The sequence below is a fragment of the Diplotaxodon limnothrissa genome, linkage group LG12 (assembly GCF_057381915.1).
Source record: "Diplotaxodon limnothrissa isolate DT_005_m linkage group LG12, D_limnothrissa_male_GT1.1, whole genome shotgun sequence".
Taxonomy (NCBI): domain Eukaryota; kingdom Metazoa; phylum Chordata; class Actinopteri; order Cichliformes; family Cichlidae; genus Diplotaxodon; species Diplotaxodon limnothrissa.
Window position 1 is genome coordinate 2,561,795 of NC_140607.1, and position 21,183 is coordinate 2,582,977.

General features: G+C 40.2%; 1 protein-coding gene across 1 annotated transcript; it reads left to right on the plus strand.

The window, feature by feature from the left end:
* Positions 1-4,552: 4,552 nt before the first annotated feature.
* Positions 4,553-20,572, plus strand: LOC146620661 (nuclear receptor subfamily 5 group A member 2-like). The gene is made up of 7 exons (XM_085367771.1): positions 4,553-4,574; positions 5,987-6,105; positions 6,444-6,585; positions 7,124-7,779; positions 14,978-15,097; positions 15,919-16,066; positions 20,319-20,572. The coding sequence occupies exons 1-7, from the start codon at positions 4,553-4,555 to the stop codon at positions 20,570-20,572; spliced, it is 1,461 nt and encodes a 486-aa protein (XP_085223897.1).
* The last annotated feature ends 611 nt before the right edge of the window (positions 20,573-21,183 follow it).

The following is a 21,183-nucleotide window of genomic DNA, read 5'->3' on the forward strand; positions in this document are numbered from 1 at the left end:
GTCTTTGCATTAAGCAGTTAGACATAACTCATCAATGTCCACCAACAAACTAGGGAAAGGGCAGCAATGATTAATGGTCTATATGTTTAAATGTATCCCGACATCCTGAGCACACTGAAAAGTCAGAAACTCATTTTTCCCAAACCCCAAATTAAATTGGAGACACTACAGTTACCGAAAGATCTGGGCGGGTGGGGAGTGCCAAACATAGAAAATTATGTTCTCTCAATGCAAGCGAGGATTCATGAACATTCTGGGCTGCCACGGCTAAATATTGAAGAAGTATTATGTAAACCATCCTCACCTGTTAGCTTTCTAGGGAAACGCCTAAATGACTTACCTCACGTAACAAAGCACAACCCACTGATATATAATGCTATGTGGACGTGGGGAAAACTGAGAAAACTTTTTAACAGTAGTCATCCGTTTAATATTTTGTCAATGCTTATAAATAATCCAGACCTTCTGACATAGTGTTGAGCTTTGTGGGATGGCATAAAGTAGGTGTAAAGAGGTTTTAAGACCTCTTTAAACATGGTGAGTTTAAATCATTTGAATCCCTGAAGTCCCAGTATTCTGTGTCAAAGACTGAGTTTTATAAGTATTCGCAATTGAGACAATATGTGTTAAAAAATGCTAAATCATTACAAATCTCAACAGCCTCTTCTCGGTTGGAGAAGTTTTTCTGGATAAAAGGGAGCATAAACATTTTGTATCAAAGTTTGAATCAGAGATTTATGCCCTAATTGTGGATAAACTGGCATGGTTGAGAAAATCTTGGGGGACGTTGCTTAAATGTGAAATAGATATACAGGCATGGGACAAAATCCTGCTCCTTCCATCTAAAATCTCTGTTTGTAACCGATTTAAAGAACTGCAGCACAAAATTTTGCACAATGTGTATATTTCTCCGTATATTTATAGTAAGTATAATATGGGAACATCTCCAAATTGTCTCCAGTGTAAGGCCGGAGTGGGCACTAGATTTCATTGCTTGTGGGAATGTGCTATTATCCAGTCACTTTGGAAAGAGGTCTGCGCCAATATTAGTACAGCCATTGGTCATCAGGTGACAGAAAACCCATTAATGTGTTTATTGGGATATATCCCTGTCTCACTGGTACAACATGAGCATGTGATTCAGTCACTGTTAATGTTGGCCAGGAAAAGCATTATGTTGAGATGGGAGGGGGCTGAGCCTCCCTCCATTCCTCTATGGAAGTCGCTCATCATTGATGTTATGACTCTGATCAGGCCGGGACATCATATTGATGGGAGCTCCCGAATTTTTGTGGACAAATGTAAGAAACCACTGGAAACACTGGGAGCAACCTGTAAACTGGATTCTAATGGACAACAATTATGGACATAATTTATCACAAGTTCTCTGTGGACTCTGGACAATGTGTAATATTCTAGTGCTGTGCAGTCTTACTGTCTTGGATGTGAAGCAGTCTTGTATTTGTTGGGGAAAAAAAGTTAAATAAAAGTAAAAAAAAAAGAAGAAAAAAAAGAGAAACTCACTTTTTCTTTTTTCATTGTACCGATAAAGGGAAAACAAAAAGTGGACCCTAGTGTGTTTGTTACCATGACGCTTATAAAATATCCATTTATTCTGATGCCAGGTGAAGGCCAGCCACAGACACAACGTGCTGCTGCAGTGTGCCTCACAGAGGAAAACTAAACATTACAAAAACATTTTAAACGTATAAAATTCAATATGTGAAATCAGATTTATGATGCAGTTGTTCTTGTTCCCATGCTACCACTAGGGGGTGCCAAATTTAAAGGACTCCAAATCAATACACTGCCTTTGAAATCTCATCAAGCTGTGTTTTATTGTCATCAGGTTTCATGTCCTGGTCCTGGGTCAGTGACCCAGCGCTTTGTGTTTACTGTTATTATGTTCTAGTTTATTCTGTTTTGTATTTGTTCGTAGGGTTTGAGTCGTGTGTTTACTGCTCCGATCATCCCTACCTGTGTCTGTACCGAGTCTGAATCCTGCATTTTGGGTCCACCACAGAAAACCAGAGTTTTTGTTTTTGTCTGGATATCCTAAACTGCTGCAACACACATACTGTGGAAAAAACAAGGACAGGAGCACTGAAGGTGCAATCAAGCTCTTTAACTATGGTGTAGACACGAAAACAAGTGGAGCAGTAGTATGTAAAAGTATGTGAACAGCACTGTGGAGAGAAACAGAGTGCCAGACAGGATTCTCCAATGCTGGAGAATGGAGAAGTGCACTGGTACTGAATTTCAAGAACAAGGGTGATGTGAGGAACACCTAGAAGGTCAGTAAGAATCTCACTGCATCCAAGAGAAGAACTGTGGTGCTGTAGGAGAAAGTGACAGAGAAGTACTGACAGTGGTGCATGAAATGCATTCGGACAGCAAAACAGTTGTGAGATGGGTTCAAGGTGGAGATGGGATTACATCAGGCAGCTCTGAGCCTTTTCTTGTTTGCAGTGCGGATAGACAGATGATAGACAGATGCTTAGGAGTTTTCCTAAGCAAGATGTTTGCACACATTACTGTGAGTGAGAGTGGGCGGGTGGAAGAGAGCCGGGATAGCTGAAGGTATACGCTGGAGAGAAGACGAATGAAAAACAGAATATATGTGTGTGAATGAGAAGGAGACAGGTGGAAACAAACATGTGCAGAGGAGGGTTAGAGGATAGACTGGACAAAGTATGGAGCCTCCAGGCAGAAGGAAACAAAGAAGAGCTCAGTGGAGGTTCATGAAGGTGGATGTTCAAAGGGTGGCAGAGGAGGATCCCAGGGATGAAACTGTAACTGTGTGTAACTGTATTGTTGCAGTTTTATTGTGGAACAGGTGTCTTATGTAAATGAGACCTTGAGTCTCAGTGGGCTGAAGGTAATGAAGGTTAGATAAATAAATAAAATGGAAACAGATGATCTGCTGTGGCGGCAAATAAAACAAGAACCCAGAAGAAGTGTGATAAGCAGAAGACACTCAAATTTCATTTCACCAAATCTGAAGTAAAAAGTCCTTGTAGGTCATAACATAATATACTTTTACTCTGACAGTCCATTAGAAATGTTAGTAAAGGCACCAAAAGCAAAGCATGGCAGAAATGCTGCACCAGGGAAACTGTCCAAAGAGGTCAAAAGTGTCTTTCATCCCAGGCTGTAAATGCTGCAGTTTGTGGGACTTCATTTTTCCGCTCTGGATTTTGTCCTCTGGTAATACTGTCTTTATTACATCACTGGACCTGTTTTCTTGTAAACTGAAGAAACACAAAACAAACAGGCCCACCTCCTCAAGGACAGTCAGCGGTCTATGAAACTGTTCTGATATGAATGAATGTGAGAGTTTTGCAGCACAACTGCAGTCACCATTGTGTTCATCCGGTCTTTAAAAATCACACTGGGGGCCTAACAGTTGAGGACTCTCAGCTTTGTCCGTCTCACAGTGACCCTCAGCGCCCTGACGGATCTTCAGGAGCCACCCACGGCTTCCTGCATCAGCTAACAATAGGCAGTTGGACTTTTTCTTTGCGCTTACCAAGCAAAATGACTTGTCAGAGTCAATTATTATTAATGGCGATCTGTATCGTTTTGCTGAAACACCCTCTTATGTGCTGGCACCACTCTGTAGTATGTAATCAATCAGCAAGTGCAGATAAATATAGCAATCTGCCTCATGAAGTAGCAAACATGGTCTCAACAGCCAGTGTAACAATAAGCTGATAGACTTACTAAGCAATATCTATATGTAGGCCTATAAGGAGTTAGCCTGTAGCATAATTAGGTTTAGGGTTTTTAGGCTTATACGATTAAACATAAACTCATTTTTAAAATCTCTTCTGATTACATGAAATGTGCAACACACTCACATAAAAACTAACAAAACTACAGTAACAATATCTTTTAGAGTAATCGTACAGAAATACGCTAAAACACTAAAACAGCCTGTTTCGTTTTTCCCAGTTATTATTATTAACGTTAAATTGTTTTAAGCCTACCAGAGTTGAAACATTTCTTTTTCTACTGTAATGCAACCATGTGGATCATTCAAATGATGAAAGAAGAAAACAAAGATCGAAAGAAAACACGCGTGTTTTATTCTCTAAACGTCGAAAGCTGAGCGCTTTTCTAATCTTCTCTGACAATTTATTCATTCACTTGCACGTTTAGTGCGTCTCCTCCATCGGCTCGGCTCTTCTGTCCAGGCATTTTTCTGTGGCTGCGGAGAGCATCTGTCACATGACTCGGCATCCACCAATAGCAGCGTGGCAGCCTAACTTTGGCGATAAGGGAATCGCAGTAAAGAGCGAGCGAAGGAAAGGAGTTTCACTCTGAGCTCGTGAATGGTCATCATCGTACTACACTTTCTATTGGCCCTTCTGGCTCCTAAAGCATCCCGATATAGACAGCACTCACCCGGAATTCTGTTGGCCTTTCTTTCTTTCTTTCTTTCTTTTTTATTTTGCTCTCCTCTGCAGCCCATGCAAGGCTGCTGCAACACCTACATCCAGGTTTTAATCATCAGACAATCATCACTGCCTGCCTGCTGTCTGCTGCTCAAATGTTGGGAGACAAGGCTCACGGTAAGTGCCTCCGTTTTCCTACATGGCCTTCTACACTCCAGCTTCTGTCACCTTCACAGCTGTGACTTTTTATTTTAACCAAATGCTTGTCAAGAAACAAAAATCAGCGACATGCAGTCAGAAAAATATTCAAAGAAACACACAAGCTCCAAAGAGCCACAACGCGTCGTTTAATTATTAAGTTAATTCAGACTGTTTGAAAATAAGACGGCAGCATTTTTTCCTCAATGCAAATTTCAATTAACTGAAACAATCATCAGTCCAGGAAAACATCTGTCATTTTTTTTTACATTGTTTTAAAATCTTGAAATATTGCTGCTCTGTGAAAAATAAAGAAAAAAATATGATATTGCTTATGATCTAATAATAATACTACCCGTCAAACTGCGAGGCCTCCACACTTCACTGTTCAGCGGCCTTCATTTCGTTTTACCGCCGATTCACTTCAGTGTGTGCGGACAGTTTCTACAGAAACGTCAAAGACAAACAAACAAAAACGGTAAAAATAAAAAACTAAAAGTAAACATTTGGCCGGATAATCAGTCACCGCCGCGTGTGTCTGTAGGTTCATGAACGACGTCAGCTTAGAGACTGAACCACGAGACTCAGCAGCGGAGTCAGATCAGGTGAAAGCAACAAAACCACAACAACAAACTGCAGACACATTTCGTTGTTAAGAATAGTCTGTCAGTTATTTCATAATGCAATAGAGAGAGTCTCATTGATGCCGATAGTGGCTGTATGTAGATTCATTTTTATTTGACTTTTCTTAATTTAAAATAAAAAAATAAAAAACAGGTAGATATACGCATAACGTTTTTCTGCGGTATGCCTCCGTAGAGATGAGCTTCTCTAACAACACACAAAATTAAAGCTTAAATTTACTTAAATAACCTTTCGGGCAAAAGTCTTTAAATACATCCGCTCTTGTGTTTTTCATCTAATTTGTTTTTATTTATTTTTTATTTTTATGTATTTAAAAAAATATAATTTATTCATTTAAAATCTTACATAACCCAATAATTCCACTCCTACATAACATTTATTTAACTGTATGATGTAAACACATTTCATAATTTACATCTAGAAATGCCTGTAAAATAATTAAATGATTTATTGCAATTTATGTATTTAAACTTCTATTAGAAAAAAAACACATTATCGTTATTTCATATCACATTCACATGAAAACAAACTGTCAAAGGTTGAGATGAAACTACAATAAATTGTAGGAAAATGATTAAGTGCCGAAAAGTAAAAAGTCATGTTTGTTGGAATAATGCACAATATTACGCGAATCTGTATTTTTTTTTTATTCGTTTTTTATAATTGATAATTCTTTTAAAAAACACGGCAGAAATAATTATCAGAGGCGATTTGCATGGTAGACTCACTGTGCGTGTGTGTGGCAGGTGTGACTTTAAAGGTGATGGAGTACACATACGACGAGGACCTGGAAGAGCTGTGTCCTGTGTGCGGAGACAAAGTGTCTGGATATCACTACGGCCTGCTCACCTGTGAGAGCTGCAAGGTACGCAAACGGTAGCCATGCGCGAGGACATGCGCGAGGACATGGTTTTTTTATTTATTTGAAAATGAGCGCTAACCACAAACCTGCTGCTAATTATTGCTTCTCCAGCTGTTAGAAATAACTGCTGAACTTGTCTGAATTTAATGTCCGTGAAACATAAATGCAGCGAAAAATGGACACTTACGTTATCCCAATTTAGCTAACGTGTGAAGGCTTTAATGTTAATGAAATGTGCTTCGAAATAATTAAATCTAAATACAAAAACGGCAGTCGCTCTCGACCTTTTATTTTGAAATCTAAACCCAGTCGTTTGATACCAGTGTGTCGCTCGTTTTCAGGGCTTCTTCAAGAGGACAGTGCAGAACAACAAGAGGTACACGTGTGCGGAAAACCAGGAGTGTAAAATAGACAAGACCCAGAGGAAAAGATGTCCCTTCTGTCGGTTCCAGAAATGCCTCAGTGTTGGGATGCGGCTGGAAGGTAAACTACTACAATAATAATAATAATAATAATAATAATAATAATAATAATAATAATAATAATAATGAAACAGGGACATTTTGCCTGTGATTTGCCACCATTTATTTTAATATGATAAAATAAATCTAATAAATAATATTAAAGTCTATCTGAGGCCACTTCTTTATGCGATGGTGCTGGCTATCATGCAGTGTTTCCTGCACACATGGGATGGGATTGATTCCCAGACAGCAATGCAAAGGAAAGCACCTGCTTCCGTAGCAGAAAAACGACACATTCTTGTCTTGCTGATAAAATTCTGGAGACTCCCCGGGGAAGAAGGAGTAAAGCTGCACAGACTCCTCGGGGATTCTTCTCAGCCCTAAAAAGGGAAGCAAAAAAAAAAAAAAAGACAGACAAGGCTGTTAATTACTTTGTAGGAATACTGTGAACAAGAGTTTAGTGCTCATAAAGCTCAGCACGTCTGCACAGTGTAAGAGGCAGTCGATGGTTTTTGGGTCTGTAAACCTGTTTTCTCCTTTTGTCTCATGTGTGACAGCGGTGCGTGCAGACCGCATGCGTGGGGGTAGGAATAAATTTGGCCCCATGTACAAGAGAGACAGGGCCTTGAAACAGCAGAAGAAAGCTTTGATACGATCCAACGGTTTCAAGTTGGAGAGCACGGCTCCTCCGCCAGCCTCTCCTCTGCAGGCAGACTACGGCTTCACTGGCACCTTGCACACCCTTCCCACCATCTCTAAAAGCCTGCTCCCCTCCACCCCGAGCTCCATCACTCCCACAGACTACGAGGCTAATCTCTACGGACCCCCGTCTTTGGGTATGGCCATGCAGTCACACGTGCCCCTCACCACCCAGTACCAGTACACAGCCTTTCCCGGAAGGGCGATTAAAGCCGAGTGTCCCGACTACACCAGCTCCCCTGAGACTCTTACAGGATACCCTTACCCAGACATGTACCCCTCAGCCTCGCTGCAACCCCCCAGCCTGCCGCCACTGGTTCTGGAGCTGCTGCGCTGTGACCCGGACGAGCTGGTCGTCCAGAACAAGATTGTGACTCACCTGCAACAGGAGCAAAACGGCCGGGGTCGGCTGGAAAAGCCCAGCACCTTCAGCCTCATGTGTCGGATGGCAGACCAGACTCTGTTCTCCATAGTGGAGTGGGCTCGGAGCTGCATCTTCTTTAAGGAGCTGAGGGTGAGTAGCAAACTCTTTACCGTGTTGAGTGTTTGAAATGAACCGTACATGGTTTCACTTGCAAAACATGTGACAAAGACACAATACATGTACATACAGGCTCCATGCAGTATTTTAGTAAACCTGAGATCTACCAGAAAATGCTTCATAACCCAAAATTAGAATTTTCATGTGGCGCATTCACCCAAAAAGAATCTGTCGGTTTAGATTTGAGGGATGTTTTCTCAGACTCAGCTGCTTGAGTCCCACATTTGGTTTTCCAGGAATTCACAAATAAAAACTGAAATAAAAGATACGAAAGAAAACACATATTGATCCAGTGACAATCAAGCAGTAAAAGCCGAACATTTCTGAAGATCTTTTATGGTTATGTCTAAAATATGCAGAAGTGAAAAAATAAAAGTTCATCACGCTCACAAAAGCTTTTTACAAGGACGGCTGAATCCATTCTTCCTTTGTTTCTGTTTGCTGTTTGTCAGAAAAAGGGAGCACGGTGCCGCGATGTTACTGTTTCTGAAAAGGATTAAGACGATGGCTTGTTTTAAGTCTGTATTAATAAGTTCACAGGCTTTCAGACCCAACAAACACATGAATGCAATTCAAATGTGATGAAGCTGGCGCCCACGGCTGACTCACAATCCACTCGCAGTCCATTCAGAAAGTGTTCCCAGCACTACTGCTGCTGCTATCACGTTCTCATAGAGGCTCTCACTTGCTTGAATTCATGTGAATGCTATTTCTGATTTCACATTTCTCAAATGTCCCGTTAATTTTTACTGCAGAGGAGAATTTCTTTTTCATAACTCTTAAAATATGTTTTTTTCCTCTAAACGAACAGAAAGAAGTGCTCTATTAAACTTCAATAATTATGATGTATGACAGTAATGACAGATTAAAGCGAAAACAAGGGTCTTTCTAAGGTGTTGAGCAACCAGAACAGCTTTAATTCTTCAAATCTCTCTAAATCTGCTGAAGGGAGAAACACCATTCTGCCAAAAAAATCTTCTCTTATTTGGTCGAGTATGCTGGTGACATGTCATACAGGTGTTTGGTTGGGCTGAGATCTGGTGTGTGAAGGCCAGTGCATAAACCTGATGATTGTGGCCCGTAGATGGGGATAAGCAAACCTAAACCATGGCAGCAAAAGGCCTCACCAAGCATAACAGAGTCAACCTTTTCCTTTAATTTGTCACCAGTCCCCATTATTACATTATATGATGTCCTGTTACAGTCAGTGCCTTCAATAAGTTTTTCTTGAAAAATCAGTGTTCCTGATATTGAACTGTTATTTCCAACACTGCGCAGCTCTAAAAAGCTGCAGTTGGAGTAACTGGACTAGTTGGTCTGATGTCGTTTAGCTGTGTAACACAGCACTTTCAGCCTCTTATTTCCTCCTGGTAGGTGATAATATCACACACACCTCAGAGAATGATGATCAAACATCTGTCTGTGTGCCGACCCGTCTGTGTACGCTGTAAGCTTTAGCAGCGCAGTCAGAACGAAGTCAGAACTCACTGCGCTGCTGCTGATGGCACTGCTGCACGCACACCTCGTATTCTGAGTGAAAATGGAGAATTATTATTCTTTCCTGACAAATCAGACAGGTAACACAACAAAGACGAAAATGTCACCTTCTTCAATAAGTCATGATATGATGTGTCTGTGCTGACGAACAATCATCTGTCAACCAGCCATGGCCAAAGGGATTCTACCAATTAAACAGTTTAACTAGCAACAAAAGGTTGATGCTGTCCTTGGTGTGATTTGGTCCTTGGTGTCTTTTCATCAGATGCAGTTTATTTACTGAGGTACAGTCAGAGCAGTTCTGCTCCTTTCCTGCTTCACACGCAGTCACGTCTAGATATTTACTCCTGGGTCTTGGATGTGAGGAGCCAGTGGTTCATATTCTTGCATGTGAAAAGCATTGAGTGGTTTCCTTATGACTGGATTTACTGCTTGCAGCAAAAAGATCATGCATACAGCAATTTATGCAGTCAAGTCAAAAACTAATCATGCAAAATTACCAAAAAAAGAAAACACAAGAAAACCTACAATGATCGTCAGATAAACCTTTCTGTGAGTCCAACCTGCATGCAGGGAGATGGAATTTGAATTGTAACAGTTCTTCCCATTGAGCTCAGTTTTTCTTTCTCCAGTGACAAACACTAACCCCCACCCCTCTCTCCCCCACCCCTCTCTCCCCCACCCCTCTCTCCCCCATTGTCAGAGGCCGAACAGTTTTTTAAAATGTTAAATATAAGAATGTTTTTCCAAAATCCTTCATGGGTTTTGCTCTGGTCTACAGATCCGATGAATTTTAACATCTAATAAGACTAATAAGACGTAACATCTTATTAGTTTCAAACATTAAACACAGTATTAGGCCCTCTGATGTTTTTGTACGATTTTGTAAGCTCTTTGTGTGTGTGTGTGTGTGTGTGTGTGTGTGTGTGTGTGTGTGTGTGTGTTTGGAAAGCTTTATTGAGTAAGTGTAGCTCACAGCTTCCAGATTTTATAACATTTTATTCGAGCTCACTGTCCTGCTCAAATAGCAACTCAAAGTATGAACTGAATGGACTAAAAATGATTATTTGTTTCTGAGAACATCGATGCATGCTGATTAATTTATTTTATTGTTACTTATTTATTGTTATTTTATTGTTACTTTGTCTGTTTATTGTCGCAGAGACAAAGCTCCCATTGTGGGGATGATGGTTTTTTTGGTTGCATCTTCTCACACTAACACAACGAGGTATCTTTATACTGCGTCTGTGCCTGTGTGAGGGGATACTTGGCCAAACTGCTGCTCAGTCTCAGCAGCACAGGAGGAACACACAGCAGCTCATCATATTTTGTTATCAACAAATATCATCAGAATATACAGTAAATTTTAATATCTGATCATTTTAATCCAGCTGCAGACATTTAATTCTTTCTACTGATAATGTACAAAGTGTGTGTTGGTATACAGTCGACACAAGCACAGTACAAAGTTTTGGGATAAATGGGATAAATATCCTCTCAGTTTTAGTTAAAAAGATGTTCTAGTGTTTGGTCCTGACAGCTCCTCTAAGGAGGTCAGGACCTTGGCCTCCTCACCAGTAACATCAAATCATCTGCTTGGGATCATCTTTGACCAACATCTAAATATTGAATCTGACTAAGCTCGCTAAGCTCATCCAGTCTCGTTTCCTTCATCGAAGATATATCCCCCCAAAATCAAATCTTTACTGTCATTCAATCATCTGGAACTTTAACTGCTGCTCCTGCTTAGCCAGTTTCCTGTTGGTGCAGAATACAGCAGCAAGTCAACAGCTACTCAGGACTCACATATCATACCTATTTGCGCTTTCCAGTTTGGCTGAATCTGTGGTTTGTTTTATACAACTGCTGAAAAGTCATTTTTAAAAATCTTTCCCTCTATATTGCATCTATTTGTAGGTATAGAAGTGTGTTGGAATTAATGTTGGACCGCATGGTTGACAATGCGTCTGCATGTTGGAACATGCATGCTTATACATTTGAGCTGAGGAGCACTTTTAACTCTGTGATGCACAAATACATTTATATTAATTATAATTATTATTACTACTTCACTTTATGTGAAGCAACAGTAGAGCATTATGCTCGGCCTATCTCTTCAGTGATTGTCAGAAACCCACTGCACTCATGGTGTCACAGAGTCACAAAACCAAAATGTAAATTTTGTGGAAGAAACACAAAAAACAACACATTATGACAAAATATGCACACGCTGGAACATTCCACAACATGCCCATTCCCAGTTATTAATTTACAGCTAGAAACATAATAATGGTCATTTATTCTCACCAATTATCAGTGATATTTAAAATAATGTAAATGGAGAAGGTATTACTGGGGGGGGGGATACACCTCTGAAGATTAGCATGGGTTACACAAATACTTCATGTTAGTCTTCAAATAATGCAAACTAATTAAAAACTGAATATAAGATACAAAGGTGATTTTCTTTTTGCTAATATCAAATTATTTACTCGTACATATATATAACCCGGCAGCAGGAAATCAATGAGAGCTAACCTTAGCCTTCTGTAACCTTAGGCTTTGTTATTTAATATAAAACATTTTAATCAGACTTAGAAATAGTTGTAATTACAGCATATAATTTGTAGCTTTCATTTAAAAGAGCACATTATTATAATTAGTAGTAGTCATAGTACTAGTAGCAGGACTGCTAGTACATGCTGCACAATTATTTTTCCTGCTTGGACAAACAGACATAATCAATCACAACAGAACAATAATAAATACGAGTGCTTCTTTTTTTAACCCATTGCTTGGTAGTTGGAAGGCAACGTGATGGTATTATAATATCTGATATATATAACATTCTTAGTAAGATATGTTGTAAATGCATTTTCAAGCAAGTATTGCTGCTATAGAGAAACCTAAATCTGACAAACAACAGATTTACTTTGGACTGGTTTGGTTCTCACGGACTTCATGAAATGTCTAATTCTAGATGTCAGACTAAACAACAGCTTTTAAAACATAATTATATCGCTTCAGATTTGAAATATGTTCTAATTTGCATTAATGTCTAATTCCCCGTTCATAAAAGTTTTGTCAGACCATGAACCAAAATACGGAAAAAGATGAATAATGCTGGTTTTCCTCTTATATCCTTATTTTGAAGTGACAGCTTTTCTCACAAGTTTCATTTCCCTGCCAGGAGTCTCCTTTTATACACATCCAATGTACTTGTGCTGACATTTACACCATTTTTATGCACAGTGGACAGCCAACATGGACAGTGAGAACAAAGCTGTGCATATTTTGCCAAGAAAGCCTCCCGCTGAAAGAGCCGTTTCCCTGGGCTGGATAATTACATTCCATGCAGACGATAACGGGGGAATGTCAGCTCTCCATCGCAGCTCTTCTCTGCGCTTGCCTACATTGTTACTAAATTATTTGCCGAATGAAAGCTATCGATTGCTGCAATTTCCCCAGAGGTGGCCTTTGTCTGTCATATGTTTGACCTTCTGCTCACCTGGTGATGATGGAAAACGTGGCTGAGATGCACACAATGAACACAAACGCTACTAAAGGCTGGAAATTTTACTTAAAATACACGTTATTCATGAAAATATGGACAGAAGGCAAAAACTGCATTTTGGAATGACTGCAGGGTCAAACTTATTAAAGATCACATCTAAATATTAAATCAAAAACTTTGGATTAGTTGAATGTTGCTTTCTGGTCATGAATTATTGCTTGTGTTCTTTGCTCCCCAGAGTGTGTGATATATTAGTGAACGTGCACTCAGAGTGTTACCGCAGTACTCCAAGTGTTTCGCTAGTTACTAAACACAGGTGCACAGAAAGCAAACAACCCCCAGGTTTGTTTGAAAAACTGTCATATCACTTCTCTATCAAAGCTCAGAAGATAAATAACTGACTGATTGGCATGCAAGAAGCTCTGCTGCTATATTCCCATGCTTGCACTGGTGCTGCATGCACATTTCTGTTCCCAAGTTGCCACTTTGACCAGAACTGTCAAAACTAATATATTTTCTTAAAAGTCACTAACACCATATTTGTTAGCTGGCAGGGCCAGGTCCAGCCTCTGCAACTCAAAATGTCATAGCTGTCTTTGGAAGATCAAGGCTGGAAACAGACCTAGAAGGAATGGTGAAGTACATTCATCATTCTCTACCTCGAGAATAAAGCTGTGTTCATATCAGATCATTCTGCTTTGCAGTACTTGGGCCAGTATAGTTGCTGGAACGCTTTTGGAACCCTGAACAGTTAAAACAAGGGTTCAGCTGATAGCTGGAATCAAGTTAAAGTGTTTTGAGATATAATCAATAAGTCCTCTGATTTAGATTTTTTTGTAGCCCTGTTCTTTTGTTCTGTTGTCATTACAAAAAAGCAAACTTCAATCATATAGCTGTGGCTGTCCAATAAGAAGAAAGTAGCAAGAAGCCCAAATTATTACACCAAAGTTTAACCAGACTTTATTTTATCAATGTGAAAACCAACTGATGACCAAATGAAGCCATCTGTGAGGTTACTGCTGACACAACAAAGCATAGAAATAGAATTAGGGGTTGTTTTTGCTACATTCAGAATCTAGAAAATTTGCTTACAGCTTTTTTAACCAAATAGGTGATGATTTTTAAAAATTCCTGAACTGCCAACCCGCCCATCGGTGACCTTTTCCACATGCAACACAGATATCGCTTGGGAAATATCATCACGGTTGGCTGCTCTGCAGAGGAATGGATACAGTATCAGTGTGCGGTTGCGATGTCAGTAAAGGCAGTAGACTATGACAGACAACATTTACAGTTTCCTGTCATTTCATAAAATATGGCCCTCACAGGTAATATGACACTTAACACGTATATACCTGACATATCAGTTTCAACCCAGCAGAGACACAAACATTAAGAATCCATGTGGCAAATGAAAGAAATGCCTTCCTTCTACACTCAGCCTGCTATTTCTGAGCTTTTTTTTGTGGGCCGCAGCTGAGTGTCCAACTTCTCTTGGAGAGGAAGCAAAGGAGGTCGCCGAGACCTCTTGCTTCCTTAACCCCTTCCTTTATCACTGCACGCCCAGACCCCCACCACTGCACCGGTGCAGATGAGTGTTGTGGCAAGACTGCAACCTCTGTGACTGATATATAGCTTCATTCAGATGGACTGTAATTCTGTCAGCTCCATGTCAGATGAATGGGGTCTGGGCCTATTAGCAGCTGCGACCGCAAAATTACTGACTGCTGTGTCCTTCACTTTACAGACAATATTGTGGCAGCAGGATTATGGGTGTGATACAGTCGGGTGGGGGGAAACACATATGCACCCATCCCCCAGAGCAGAGCAGAAAAGGGAAAGGTGGGGGTGCTGGGGAGAGGTGAGGAGGCTGGAGAGGTCCTAGGTGTTGCTGGGCCAGTATGAAAGGAGAGTACACACACACACACACACACACACACAGATGTTTTGCTATTAAAAGCCTAATTTTTCCCCCCATAGTCCTTTTATTTTAAACTAATTGGTGACAGTGGTGTAAATATTTTTCGTCTTTCTGGTCAGAAACGAGCTCAATGTGAGAGCGAGTTTATCAAACAATATGAGATGTCTTTTGTTTTCCACTGAGTTCATCTTTGTTCTTTGTCTGCTTTTCTTGCGTCTGTCTGTCTGCGTTTCCTGAAGGTGGGAGATCAAATGAAGCTGCTTCATAACTGCTGGTCTGAACTGCTCGTCCTGGATCACATTTTCAGACAAGTGCAACACGCAAAGGAAGACAGCATTCTGCTGGTGACCGGCCAGGAGGTAACAACTCCCTCGCACAACTTCCCATCAGCACACCACCCAGTGTGCTCCACACATTGCACCCAATCCAGAGGAGTTTTGTTTTTACTGTTTTCGTATAAAAATATATATACACTATGTTTAGCAGTATTCATTTATATTTCACTGGCTGTTGATATCTGTACTAACATATTCTGATCCTAACAGTAGTTCAAATTCTAATGCAAAATCTCCATGCTCTAAACTAAATATAGAGAGACATATGTGTCTCATCAAAAAAAACATATAGTTTTTTTTATTTGCCAACAATTATTAGTGAAATAAACTTAACAGACATATAGAAAAAAAGGGAAACTCTGGAAAGGCCGTTTATCCAATAAATCTCTCAAAGTCCAGTTTAGTGTTAAAGTTAAGGCTATTTATGTTTCTTTGTCTTTATTTAATTAGTGTTTGCAAGCATATATAATTCTGGTGGTTAGACTGTCATCACTGTGAGGTGCAGGGACTCTGGAATTTCCCCGGGATCGATATTCTCTACAAAATGGGTGCAGTTAACCTCGGGGAACAAGTAAGCTTTAGTGTTTGGAAAGTCAAATACTTAACATGACACTGTGGAAAAAAATAAAATGTCACACTTATGTACTCAGAGGTGATCCAAGCCTTTGGGTTTTGAATGTAATCGTGTCCCCCGCTCACTGCTGCCCCGTCCAGGGGGAGTGGATTTGTTAGCCATGTGCTAAACAGGCAAAAAATCCTCCAACGCACTAACCCGGGATATTTGTCTTTGCTAAAGTCTCATGAATATAAGGGGCAAAGGAAATAACCAGTAGCCCGTGTTGCAGGTGGAGCTGTCATCCATCCTGTCTCAGGCTGAGGGGACACTCTCCAGTCTGGTCCAAAGAGGTCAGGAGCTGGCAGCGAGGCTGCGGGTGCTGCAGGTCGACCGCAGAGAGATCGCCTGTCTGAAATTCCTCCTCCTTTTCAACCCAAGTGAGTCATCTTGTTTGTGCATCATTGCTGCAATACAATGAGGGGATGCATTATGACGGCAAATAACTAGCATCCGGCACCGTTACCGTTGCTTCCATCCAACTTACTACGATGTTTTTACAAACTGCTGATAAGTTTCTCAGCTTAGAGGCTGAAGGAGGAGACACAATACAGACATTTCAGATAGAAAGTCTCTTCTTCTAAAAATGATTATTTAAGTACAGTAAGAGGGAACCTTTTGACCTTTTTTGCAAATAAAACTGTTTTGAAAAGTGTGGACTTATGTGTGTGGTCTGTAAATCACGCATTTTTCAAAGGCTAGCAGATGCAAAAATCAATCAACTTCATGGAGCTGCACGGCCATACTGGTGCTGTCTTTTCTCAGATTGTGAATAGCAACACTGACATCCTAATGAAAAAAATGTCACAATTGCAGATAATCTGCAGGAGCATTTTTATCTATGAGGTTACAAGTGTTTTCCAAACTGGCCTTTTTCCCTCCAATAAATTCACTTAATTAAATTTCTAGGCTTGACAAAAGCTGATATTAACAAAGACATCCTCCTCCATTGTCCACTAATGGCATTCAAAAGAAGCGTAATGGATGGGTCTATCATTTGATAGCAGGGCCGGCATTCATGTAGCGGCTTGTGCAGATGGAGAGAGCATAAATGTGGCTCGAACAGATTCCCTGAAGTGTTTGCTGTTTAGCGCTGGCAAAGCAGGGAACAAAGAGCTTTTTGAATGAGGAGAGCACTTGTCATAGGCAGAAAATATTTGCTGCCTTTGGCAGTGGCTCCTTTGCTTGCTCTGTTGCTTTCCCTCATCTTCAGAGTCAGGTTTGTCAGGGGTAATTTAATTGCCCTTAAGCAGTTTGAAAAGATGATTCAGAACATTGATTCAAAACATTTAATTACTGCGTGAATGGATTCTCAACGATGAGCTCAGCTGATGCTGAATGCCAGTCCACCAGAGGGCTCGGCTATTGTCTCACATGCACCGCGCACGCATAAAAACACACACGCAGCCACCCACACGCATTCACCTTACTAAATACATAAAGTATAGGTACATCATACACATAAAGCTAGTACTGAAAAAAGGCCATGTGGACATTGGTTGCACACAACTGTTTTTCTTTGGCAGAAACTTAAACAACTGAGTTAAACCAACACAACTTATTCATATTCAATAAGCCTGTGCATGTTGTGTTGATAAAATGCGACTGAAACATGTTCAGATGAAGTAAGTTGAGCTCTTGGAATATTTTAATTCTTCGCAATTTTGTCATTTTATTTGAACATTACTCAATAACCTTTACCCCAATACTACTTGGTCACTTAAATACTACATGTTGACTTCATATTACATAATGTTCAACAAAGTCTAGACTGTGGTTAACATAAAAGCTGAATGGATCTACAATGACTACCATCCTCTTTATCCGGGTTGCAGGGGTATAACCCTGAACTGACAGCTCTATCACATAGAGACAAACAACCATTTGCACTCACATTCACGGTAATTAAGAATCACAAATTAACTTAACTCTAATAACTGCACGACTTTTAACTGTGGGAGGAAATCAGAGCACCCAGAGAGAAACCACTGCAAACTAGGCAGATTGTGGATTTGAACCCAGAACCTTCTTGCTATGAGGCAACAGCACTAACCACCAATCCAGAATTAACAAAAGCAGGAAAGCTGTGATTTCAAGGCTTGATGCAGAATTTTCTGTACGTTTTTGTCCTTGACAAGTTAAACCACAATAAATAGCGATAGCATGCACGGTGTGTGTGCAGTTGTCTGCCTCCTATAACTCCACTGATTTTACTGCAGCTTGAAATCTCGTGTGATCTTGTGAATTTCATGAGTCCAGCAACTAACCACTCTCACTAGATTGTATCAGGTCATCTCAACAAGAACAAATTAAACAGATCCTGCATGATTTAATTACATTCAAGAAAGAAACATGAACTTTTTGTGTTCAAATTACAAGGAAGCCTTTTTTAATGTAACAACCACCCAATTTACTGTTTTCGGTAAACTGAAAAAAGTAGAGGCGGCTGCTCGACTTGCCTGAGATGGATGCCTTCCTCAAACCACGATCCAAAGAGTGCGAGACTGGAATCCCGTGCAGGGTCGCGAGATTTAACGTTGCTATATTATTGACTTACTTCAATCAAACATGATATGAACAATTTAATCTACCCTCTCTGCATATCATGTAGCTTCTACACTATATAGTTACACTTAACTTTAAAGCATGAGGCACTTGTGTTAAATACACGCAAGATGCTTACATAAATCCAAGAGATGGCCAATCCCTTTTTTTTCAGTGTATTTATCCCTCAAATGAATGATTTATGAGCGCTTTTAAACCGATTTTGAAATAAAGCCTTGAGTCCTGCTGCACCTTTTGCTCTGAGAGGGAAAAATGTTCTTTTCTTGGCCAGTTCTGGTTGGTCAGTAATGGTAACCTTTACGTCCAAATTTGGCTAAAAAGTGAAGCCGACTTTTCATAATTAAAAAAAAATGTTAAAATTGAATATAGATCAGACCAGGTCATTGTGTGTTGCACGTAGAGCTTGTATGGCCCTCAAATCACTTGCAACACACGTCTTTGTGTGCTACATTTTTGCCAGCCCTTCCCAACCTCCACCCATCCATGGCCCATAATGGCCCCCACCTGTGCCTGGCTCTGCTGGAGGTCTCTTCCCGTTAAAAGGGCTTTATTTCTCCACCACTATTTAAAATGTTGGGTTGAATCGCTGCTATATAAGTAAACTGTTATACTTGGTAGTGGAGTGGTTAGCACTGATATGGAGAAAGGTCTGGATTCAAATCTGCTGTGTTTGAGGAATGCACACGTGTTCAGCGCTCTTCCTTTGAACCTGAGGTGACGTTCGTTGTTGTCAAAAGCGTCTTTTTAACTTATTTTTGCTGGGTGGGAACAGATTACAAACACCAACCACAAAGCCTGTAGAACCTTCATACCGGTGGCTTAACGAGCTGTTCATGTTACTGATAACGCAGCCTTCAAACTGGGCTGAAATGAACCTTCAGCATCATCAAACAGCTAATAATATTGTTCATTCATCGTTTTGTGCTCATCACAACCAGGCCCCGCCCTTCGAGTTAACAGGATTGTTTTGTTTGGGTCTGCACGATATGACTCTGCCTCAGTTTGTGTTTCTGATGCTGTTGGTACAACTGCAATTCCAAGGTGAAAATGTGCAGCTGTGGTGAAGATGAAAAACCCTGTGTGTGTGTATATATATATATATATATATATATATATATATATATATATATATATATATATGTATATATATATATATATATATATATATATATATATATATGTATATATACATGTAAAGCCAAGGTTAACTGACATAGCAGAACAATAGTTAGATACTTAGAAATGTTTCTAAATGAAAATGGTCTTTACACAGAGTGCTGCCGGCTATGATCAGTGTGAATCGCTCCATAAGCCTTTACAGAGGTAACTAATTTTCACATTGGTGTGAAAAACATACCTGCAAATCTTTTCTGAAGCAGCTCCCAGTCCTCTCTGGTCCATAGTTAACTTTTGATAATAAAACTTTAGTCTCAAGAAGACAGAAATGTGCAGAACAAATTATAACAAGTTATTTTACTTCAAATGGCTAAATGGTGCTGAGTCAACGCTCATCACTGTGGTGACCCATGCAGGGTTTAGTCTGGGGCGTGGTTGTTTGTTAAGCCACTGACATAAAAAGACGAGTTTGTGAAAAAGGAAACATCTGATGTCTTGTTCCAGCTCCACACTGTGCTGATGTACTTCATCCCCAAGTTCACAAAACATTTAAACAGCTTTGATGTTTGTTGGCTTGAATTCCTATTTTTTGACTTTGGAGATGTGCATTTTATACACAACATCCTCCATGTGTGACATTCATGGTGATGGGTAGGGTTTAACATTCTTTATAGAATTTGTTCTGTAGTCTGAACAGGCTGCCAATGTCAAATTTTATATATGAGACAGACTTTGCACAACATCTGCTAGAAAAGCCACATTTCTACTGCAAAAATGTGTCTGTTTACATATGACTTCAAACCCAGCATTAACCAAACCGACCTTGGTCTCCACCTTGGACAGCTCACCGGTGATGTGGCGCATATTAATAAATGAATGATTTCTTTCTGCACTCGTCAGCCAGTTTGTAATTGCTCACACATTAACCTGAACTAACTTTGCTCTCTTTAGATGTAAAATTGCTGGAGAACCAGGCGTTTGTGGAGGGCGTCCAGGAGCAGGTGAACGCTGCTCTGCTGGAGTACACCCTGTCTGCCTACCCTCAGTTCCAAGAGAAGTTCAGCCAGCTGCTGGTACGGTTGCCGGAGCTGCGCTCCCTCAGCACGCAGGCCGAGGACTACCTATGCTACATGCATGTGAGTGGAGAGGTGCCCTGCAACAACCTGCTGATCGAGATGCTGCACGCTAAGAGGGCGTGTGTGTGAGGAGCGTGAGCAGGACGCTCCGCCACCATATATTATTTGTCTAGGTGAGAGTGTGTGTGGACGGAAAAGAGCGAGTGACGAAAATGTTGAATGACACTAGACAGGTTCCCCCGGGTCACCTTTGTGGCACTTTTTATGTTTTGAGTTGGATGGAAAAAAAGTTCCTTAAAGTTTGGAATTATAAAGCTGCGTGTGTGCTCACCGGTAGTTTGGAGATTTTGAATATTAATGTTTTCATGTCCTGCAGAGCTACATTAACGTGACCTTATACCTATAAACTGGATTTTCTAACTTGTTTTCAAGCATCTAAAGTTCGACCTGCGTATAGAGTTACATTCTATCTATTTTGAGCAAATATAACATGAATTCCACAGAGCTGCCCATCAAACAGTTACTCTTTAGATACACGTCATTCATTGCCACCTTTTTCAATCTGTAACATTCACACTCAAAATATCTTTGTCGTATCGCTACCAAATTTTGACAAGGCCTTCAGCGTGAAATTTGCAGTCACATCACTGGATGGAGGTATTTGCTGGATGAGCAAATGTTTACTTTTTACAGCAAATATTTGTTTTCTCTTTCCAAAGTAATATTTTAATATCTGAATG